This window comes from Halictus rubicundus, unplaced genomic scaffold, assembly GCF_050948215.1.
Source record: "Halictus rubicundus isolate RS-2024b unplaced genomic scaffold, iyHalRubi1_principal scaffold0104, whole genome shotgun sequence".
Lineage (NCBI taxonomy): Eukaryota > Metazoa > Arthropoda > Insecta > Hymenoptera > Halictidae > Halictus > Halictus rubicundus.
In genome coordinates this window covers 110,900-120,279 of record NW_027488645.1, presented here as the reverse complement: position 1 = coordinate 120,279, position 9,380 = coordinate 110,900, and the positions used below count along the sequence as shown (strand labels likewise).

At 44.4% G+C, this 9,380-nt stretch overlaps 1 protein-coding gene across 1 annotated transcript; it reads right to left on the bottom strand.

Moving 5' to 3' along the window:
- Window positions 1–3,569: 3,569 nt before the first annotated feature.
- On the bottom strand, window positions 3,570–8,457 carry LOC143363724 (uncharacterized). Its single transcript, XM_076804270.1, has 5 exons — window positions 7,447–8,457; window positions 7,120–7,381; window positions 6,176–7,002; window positions 4,010–5,302; window positions 3,570–3,773 (listed from the first exon to the last, which is right to left on the bottom strand). The coding sequence occupies exons 1-5, from the start codon at window positions 8,455–8,457 to the stop codon at window positions 3,570–3,572; spliced, it is 3,597 nt and encodes a 1,198-aa protein (XP_076660385.1).
- Between the last annotated feature and the right edge of the window lie 923 nt (window positions 8,458–9,380).

Sequence of the window (9,380 nt, the reverse complement as noted above, 5' to 3'; positions counted from 1 at the left end):
TAATATCATCTATCAGTTCCTATTCTCTATCCTATCCTCTATCCTATTCTCTATCCTATCCTCTATCCTATCCTCTATCCTACCCTATCTTCTATCCTATCCTATCCTCTATCCTATCAAATCCCCTATCCTATCCTCTATCCTATCCTATCCTGTATCCTATCCTATCCTCAATCCTATCCTTTCCTGTATCCTATCCAATCCTCTATCATATCCTATCCTCTATCCTATCCTATCCTCTATCCTATCCTATCCTCTATCCTATCCTATCTTCTATCCTATCCTATCCTCTATCCTATCAAATCCCCTATCCTATCCTCTATCCTATCCTATCCTGTATCCTATCCAATCCTCTATCCTATCCTATCATCTACCATCAATCCTATCCTTTCCTGTATCCTATCCAATCCTCTGTCCTATCCTATCCTCTATCCTATCCTATCCTCTATCCTATCCTATCCTCTATCCTATCCTATCCTCTATCCTATCCTATCCTCTATCCAATCCTATCCTCTATCCTATCCTACCGTCTATCCTATCCTCTATCCTATCCTATCCTCTATCCTATCGTTCCCTGTATCCTATCCAATCCTCTATCCTATCCTATCCTCTATCCTATCCTGTCCTCTATCCTATCCTATCCTCTATCCTATCCTATCCTCTATCCTCTATCGTATCCAATCCTCTATCCTATCCTATCCTCTATCCTATCCTCTATCCTATAATATACTCTATCCTATCAAATCCACTATCCTATCCTCTATCCTATCCTATCTTCTATCCTATCCTATCCTCTATCCTATCAAATCCCCTATCCTATCCTCTATCCTATCCTATCCTGTATCCTATCCAATCCTCTATCCTATCCTATCCCGTATCCTATCCAATCCTCTATCCTATCCTATCATCTATCATCAATCCTATCCTTTCCTGTATCCTATCCAATCCTCTATCCTATCCTATCCTCTATCCTATCCTATCCTCTATCCTATCCTATCCCCTATCCTATCCTATCATCTATCCTATCCTATCCTATCGTCTATCCTATCCTATCCTCTATCCTATCCTATCGTCTATCCTATCCTATCCTGTATCCTATCCAATCCTCTATCCTATCCTATCCCGTATCCTATCCAATCCTCTATCCTATCCTATCATCTATCATCAATCCTATCCTTTCCTGTATCCTATCCAATCCTCTATCCTATCCTATCCTCTATCCTATCCTATCCTCTATCCTATCCTATCCTCTATCCTATCCTATCCCCTATCCTATCCTATCCTCTATCCTATCCTATCCTCTATCCTATCCTATCCTCTATCCTATCCTACCCTCTATAATATCGTATACTCTATCATATCGTATACTCTATCATATCCTATCCTCTATCCTATAATATCCTCTATCCTATCAAATCCAATATCCTATCCTCTATCCTATCCTATCTTCTATCCTATCCTATCCTCTATCCTATCAAATCCCCTATCCTATCCTCTATCCTATCCTATCCTGTATCCTATCCAATCCTCTATCCTATCCTATCCCGTATCCTATCCAATCCTCTATCCTATCCTATCATCTATCATCAATCCTATCCTTTCCTGTATCCTATCCAATCCTCTATCCTATCCTATCCTCTATCCTATCCTATCCTCTATCCTATCCTATCCTCTATCCTATCCTATCCCCTATCCTATCCTATCATCTATCCTATCCTATCCCCTATCCTATCCTATCATCTATCCTATCCTATCCTATCGTCTATCCTATCCTATCCTCTATCCTATCCTATCGTCTATCCTATCCTCTATCCTATCCTATCCTATCATCTATACTATCCTATCCTCTATCCTATCAAATCCCCTATCCTATCCTCTGTCCTATCCTATCCTCTATCCTATCCTCTATCCTATCCTATCATCTATCCTGTTCTATCCTCTATCTAATCCTATCCTCAATCCTATCCTTTCCTGTATCCTATCCTATCCTCTATCCTCTATCGTATCCTATCCTCTATCCTATCCTCAATCCTATCCTATCCTCAATAATATCGTACACTCTAGCCTATAATATCATCTATCCGTTCCTATTCTCTATCCTATACTATCCTCTATAATATCGTACACTCTATCCTATAATATCATCTATCCGTTCCTATTCTCTATCCTATCCTCTATCCTATTCTCTATCCTATCCTCTATCCTATCCTCTATCCTACCCTATCTTCTATCCTATCCTATCCTCTATCCTATCAAATCCCCTATCCTATCCTCTATCCTATCCTATCCTGTATCCTATCCTATCCTCAATCCTATCCTTTCCTGTATCCTATCCAATCCTCTATCATATCCTATCCTCTATCCTATCCTATCCTCTATCCTATCCTATCCTCTATCCTATCCTATCTTCTATCCTATCCTATCCTCTATCCTATCAAATCCCCTATCCTATCCTCTATCCTATCCTATCCTGTATCCTATCCAATCCTCTATCCTATCCTATCATCTACCATCAATCCTATCCTTTCCTGTATCCTATCCAATCCTCTGTCCTATCCTATCCTCTATCCTATCCTATCCTCTATCCTATCCTATCCTCTATCCTATCCTATCCTCTATCCAATCCTATCCTCTATCCTATCCTACCGTCTATCCTATCCTCTATCCTATCCTATCCTCTATCCTATCGTTCCCTGTATCCTATCCAATCCTCTATCCTATCCTATCCTCTATCCTATCCTGTCCTCTATCCTATCCTATCCTCTATCCTATCCTATCCTCTATCCTCTATCGTATCCAATCCTCTATCCTATCCTATCCTCTATCCTATCCTCTATCCTATAATATACTCTATCCTATCAAATCCACTATCCTATCCTCTATCCTATCCTATCTTCTATCCTATCCTATCCTCTATCCTATCAAATCCCCTATCCTATCCTCTATCCTATCCTATCCTGTATCCTATCCAATCCTCTATCCTATCCTATCCCGTATCCTATCCAATCCTCTATCCTATCCTATTGTTGCGGAGGCTTCGGCCCCGCCTCGCCGGCGAACACATCCCTCAACCAAACAACAACACCGAACACTACCAACAACTATATAACTATTTACTGGCTGTCAACGGACAATGTTAAAAGATGCGATACAGGTGCGTGCTCTCGCTTCGTCGACTCGAGAGGTTCTGTCGTCTGTCTTCTTCTTAACAACAACCCCGTTGGCCGGATACCACAATATCGATACGACGGCCAACTTCTCTCGATCGCCGCAATCGACAGCTTCCATCGTAACACTGCTCCCCCTCTCGAAAAAAACGGGCGTCCCGACCGCGGCGAAATTCGTCTGTGGTAACGTCCCAACCTTCATGCCTCGTAATCGAAAGACGGCTCCTTGACATGTTAACCTCTGTCTGAAAAGTCGGTGAAAGAAAAGAAATTTGCTTTAACCCGGTGGCCTTAATCAGACAGTAAACGTCCCGACATTTGTCCTCTGTCTCAGGGGAAAACCACCTAAAAACCCTGAGCAGGACGCTGGCACGAGGTATTTCCCTTAATGCTTCAGTGTAGTTATTCCGTCGACTTCTCGCCCTTCCCCTTGACTCTTGTGGCTTGAGTGCTTTTTTCTTGACGTTTTCCCGGGTGCTGCCCTCCCCCCGGGCGACCACCGAGTCCTCTCCAGGATGCACCTCCAATCATCGCGAAATCTATCCGCGATAACATGGTGATTGGTGCACCACTCTTTGTGGACCAGTCGGGAAAGGGGGTACCCTCCTGAGGACGTATCCTCGCGAGGATACCACTTCCTCCCCCGAATTCCTAGGACTGTCTCTTCCTCAAATGGAAAGTGATCGAGGTGCCGGAACGGAGTCGCACCCTCGCCTTCTTTCGATGCAGCGTCCTCTTCGTGGGCGAAAAGTGTCTAGGAATTCGGATTCCTATCCTAAACCACTGTAAGGTGCAAGCCGGTTCACGTGAACAACCTTCGGTTTTGCCTTAGGAGATCGGACTATTCGAAAAATTAATTCGTTCAATCGATTCTTGACGATGTACGGTCCTTCCCAGTCAGATTGGAGTTTCGGGCACCGGCCTCTTGTACGTCGTGGATTAAATAGCCAGACCTTGTCACCCGGATTGAAGGAAACCCGATTCGCATGAACATCGTACCAGGACTTCATTTTGTCACCACTAATCTTCATTCGTTGGCGTACAAAATCATGGATTCCCAAGATTTTAGCCCTCATTTCTCCAATGTAAGCTCCCTCCTCCTTCCTTTCAGAAGCGTAGTTACTGCCTCTCAGGAGATCCAAAGGAAGTCGTAATTCTCGACCCATGAGGACCATTGCCGGAGTATTTCGAGTTACCTCATGTTGAGAAGTCCGATATGCTAAAAGGAACGTCGGTATCCATTCATCCCAGTCTTTTTGATGTTCGGAAACAAACTGTGTTAGATACTGTAACAATGTACGAATCATCCTTTCGACGAGTCCGTCCGATTGGGGATGTAAGGGTGTCGTCCTTGTCTTTCTAATTCCAAGCAACCTCATCAACTCTTTGAAGACACTCGACTCGAAATTCCTACCTTGATCTGAATGCAGTTCTAGTCGCACACCATGGCGACTTATTACATCTGTTAAAAGGGTCTTCGCAATGGTTGTTGCTTTTTGATTCGGAAGCGGAATTACTTCTGGCCACTTCGAGAAATAATCTACGACAACAAGGGCATATCTGTTTCCGGTCATAGATTTTGGCAAAGGGCCCACAATGTCAAGTGCAATTCTTTCAAAAGGTGCTCCAACATTGTAAATCTTTAAAGAGCCTTTTCCTCTCTCCCTAGGACCCTTCTTCGCTACGCAGCTGTCGCAACGACGGCACCATTCCTCAACATCTCGACGATGATCAGGCCAGAAAAACCTTTGTCGAATCTTAGCAAGTGTTTTGCGAACTCCGAAGTGTCCTCCCCATGGGGCGTTGTGACACTCGCGTAACACCTCTTCGGTTTTGCATCTAGGGACGATTAGTAACGGAACTGCTTCCTTCCCGTCCGTAGATTCCCACCTCCGGAAAAGCAAACCCTTTCTCGCTTCAAGAGAGTCCCAAATTTTCCAGTAAAATTTTGTTACGGGGGAAAATGCGGAAACTTCCTGCCAGTTTGGCTTATTTCGTTCGATTATCCTCCGCAAAATGAAGTTTATTTCTCCATCGGTCTCTTGCGCTTTCCTCCATTCCTCCGAATTGGCGTTTCCACAGATCGTCCTGAACACGTGCTCTTCCTTTTCGCACATTTCTTCACGTGACTCCTTCTCCTCAAGGCGATGGCAATATTTACATTGCGAAATTTCGCATGGTCTTCTTGACAGACTGTCTGCATTGACATGCAACTTCCCTTCTCGATGTCTAATTTCAAAATCATACTGTTGCAGCCTTTCTATCCAGCGAGCCGTTTGTCCTTCCGGATTCTTGAACGACAATAGCCACCTTAACGCAGCATGATCAGTCCTTACCAGAAATTTTCGACCATAAAGATAGGGGTGAAAATGTTCTATGGACTTAATTATCGCCAAAAGTTCCCGTCTTGTAACGCAATAATTCCTCTCTGCTTTTCCCAGCATTTTTGAAAAGTATGCAATAACTTTCTCCTCTTCACCTTGAACTTGCGAGAGGACTGCTCCAATGGCAAAATTCGACGCATCTGTATCCAAAATGAAATCTGCGTCTAATAAAGGATAAGCTAATATCGGAGATTCGGAAAGACGCTGCTTCAGCCACTCGAATACCTTTTGACATTCTTCCGACCATACAAACGTAATTTTATCTTCCGTCAGGCGATGTAGTGGCCTAGCGATGGAAGAAAAATCTTTGACGAATTTTCTATAATAAGTGCAAAGTCCGAGAAAACTCCTTAATTCCGTTTTACTCCTCGGAATTGGCCATTTCTGGATTGCCATTATCTTTTCGGGATCCGTTTTAATCCCGCGTTCGGAAACGATATGTCCAAGGTATCGCACCTCTTTGCAGAAGAAATTGCATTTCTTTGGATTCGCTAATAGTTTGGCTTGGCGCAGGCGTACGAAGACAGTCCTCAAATTGTCCATGTTTTCTTCGAAACTTCTTCCATAAACAATTATGTCGTCTAGATATACTAGGCAGATTTTCCCACAAAGGCCTTTCAATACCGTGTCCATAAGACGTTCAAACGTGGCAGGGGCATTACAAAGTCCGAAAGGCATCACTCTGAATTGCCAAAGCCCTTCTCCCACGCAGAATGCTGTCTTTTCACGGTCCCTTTCGTCAACCATAATCTGCCAATATCCACTTTGCAGATCTATGGTTGAAAACCAAGACGATTCAGCTAGAGCACCTAGCGTTTCTTCAATTCTCGGCAACGGATAAGAATCTTTTTTCGTGACATCATTTAACCGCCGATAGTCCACACAAAATCTCGTGCTGCCATCCTTTTTCTTCACGAGAACGATAGGAGAGGACCATGGACTTTTCGACTCCTCAATTACTCCCTGCCTTTCCATCTTCGCGAGTAATTCTTTAACTTCGTCTCGTCGGTGAAAAGGGAGACGTAGCGGTGCCTGTTTGATTGGTGCACAATCTCCTGTGTCAATCCTATGTTGGACAACATCACAATTCCCAACATGTTCAGGATTTTCTGCGAATATATCCTGAAATTCATGTGTTACTTTCGCAAATGCTGTCTTCCGTGGCGGAGATAAGGCCGAGCAGCAACGCTGGAAAAGATCTTCTAAGTGCTTCGGTACAGGTGGAACTGCAACCTCCTGTACCTCTTCCGCTACCGGAGTCTCCTCTTCCATCTTCGCTAATAAAGATGCATCCTCCTTATTACGTATCTCTTGACAGATAAAGCCGACCTCTTCCTTCCCGGCTATTTGTAGTTTCCTCGCCCAATAATCGAGCCTACACGCGTGTTTCTGGAGGAATCCGTTCCCCAAAATACACTCCTCCGCCATGTCGATCAGGAAAAATTCTTCCTCTGTTTCGAAACCATTGATTTTAATGGGACATTTGTACCTGCCTTGAATCGGTAAATTTTCCCCGGAAATGGACACAATTTTGATTTCCAGAAGTCCCTCCGCCGCGCCAAGCTTACTTCTGGGATTGAACTTATCCGTCCCCAAAAGATTTACGCTCGATCCCGTGTCGATTATTATCGTAGCCATTTTTCCATCGATGAATCCCTCGATGGCCGTACAATCTTTCTTCAAATAAGTCTTCAGCACGACAGGGGTAGAAGAAGGTGAAGTCACAGTCTCCCCTCCTACTATGACTTCTTCGCGTTTCCCATCCTCTGTGTTTGTCTCTTCGGGCAGTCCTTCTGGAGATGCCCAGTCTGGCGACAACTCCAACACTCCCTGGGTCGATCTTCTCGATCACCATTGATCTTCGAATTCCTGTTCACGAAACTCGTCTTTCGTACATAGTTCCTGTTCGGTCGATCCACTTCCTCCGGTCTTCGGTCGTATCCTCGTTCTCCCCAACGCCGTCCAGGAATATGTTGTTTTGGAAAATAATAAGGCTTGTAGCGGTTATTTTGACTACTATACGAAGTTTCAGTAACAGACTCGACAGCTTCAATCTCCAAGGCTCTAATAACTGCTGCTCTCAGAGATGTAAAACCACCGAGCCTTAATATTCGTTTCATCTCTTCGTTGGCCAATGCTGCTACAAATTGAGAGGCCGCGAGTTTATCCCTACTTTCGTATGGGCATTCACCAAATGCAGCTTGAGCAAGCCTCTCAATTTCTGCTGCCAACTCAGAGATCGACTCCCCTTTCCGTTGTCTATAATTTTGGAATTTTACGTAACTTAAATTTTGAAAATTCGTGGTCCCATAACGGAACTCTAATGCCGAAACTATCGTCCGGAAATCGTTCTGTTTGTCCACGGAGAGAGAAGTCAACACTCCTCGAGCAGGGCCCTCCAAAGACACAACCAAGGCCAAAGCTTTCCTCGGTTCATCCCAACCATTCGCGCGAGCTATTGTGTCGAACTGAATTCTATACTCTTCCCATGAAGCTTTGCCGTCAAATCTAGGAGGTTTCACGGTGTATCCCAACTCCGAAACACCGCGAAACACGCCAACTGCGTCATTTACAGGGACCTGCTGCGAAAGCGGAAAACCCGGAACCGCGGACCCATTAGGAACGGACATATTTATATTTTGAGTTTCACGGTTCTCAGTAGAATTAATGAAACGCGGCTGTACAAGACTGTGCAGATTCTGCGATAGCACCTGACACTGTGCCTCCAGGATCCCAAATCGTCCCTCCAGGGCAGCTTCCCTTGCAGCTTGAGCGGTTCTGTTTGCTGCTTCCCTCTCTTCAAACCGGGCCCACTCCTGTTCCCATCTCTGTTCCGCGATTTTCCGCTGCTCTTGAAACTGCCCCGAAATGTTCCGCTGGAGGCCTTCGAACAGCGTCTGTAACATCGTCGCATCTGCTCCCGAAGTGGATGTCGTTGTGGAATCGCCCGCACTTCTGACACCAATGTTGCGGAGGCTTCGGCCCCGCCTCGCCGGCGAACACATCCCTCAACCAAACAACAACACCGAACACTACCAACAACTATATAACTATTTATTGGCTGGCAACGGACAATGTTAAAAGATGCGATACAGGTGCGTGCTCTCGCTTCGTCGACTCGAGAGGTTCTGTCGTCTGTCTTCTTCTTAACAACAACCCCGTTGGCCGGATACCACAATATCGATACGACGGCCAACTTCTCTCGATCGCCGCAATCGACAGCTTCCATCGTAACACTATCATCTATCATCAATCCTATCCTTTCCTGTATCTTATCCAATCCTCTATCCTATCCTATCCTCTATCCTATCCTATCCTCTATCCTATCCTATCCCCTATCCTATCCTATCATATATCCTATCCTATCCTATCGTCTATCCTATCCTATCCTCTATCCTATCCTATCGTCTATCCTATCCTCTATCCTATCCTCTATCCTATCCTATCCTCTATCCCATCCTATCCTCTATCCTATCCTATCTTTTTATACTATCCTATCCTCTATCCTATCAAATCCCCTATCCTATCCTCTATCCTATCCTCTATCCTATCCTCTATCCTATCCTATCATCTATCCTGTTCTATCATCTATCTAATCCTATCCTCCATCCTATCCTTTCCTGTATCCTATCCTATCCTCTATCCTCTATCGTATCCAATCCTCTGTCCTATCCTCAATCCTATCCTATCCTCTATAATATCGTACACTCTAGCCTATAATATCATCTATCCGTTCCTATTCTCTATCCTATACTATCCTCTATAATATCGTACACTCTATCCTATAATATCATCTATCCGTTCCTATTCTCTATCCTATCCTCTATCC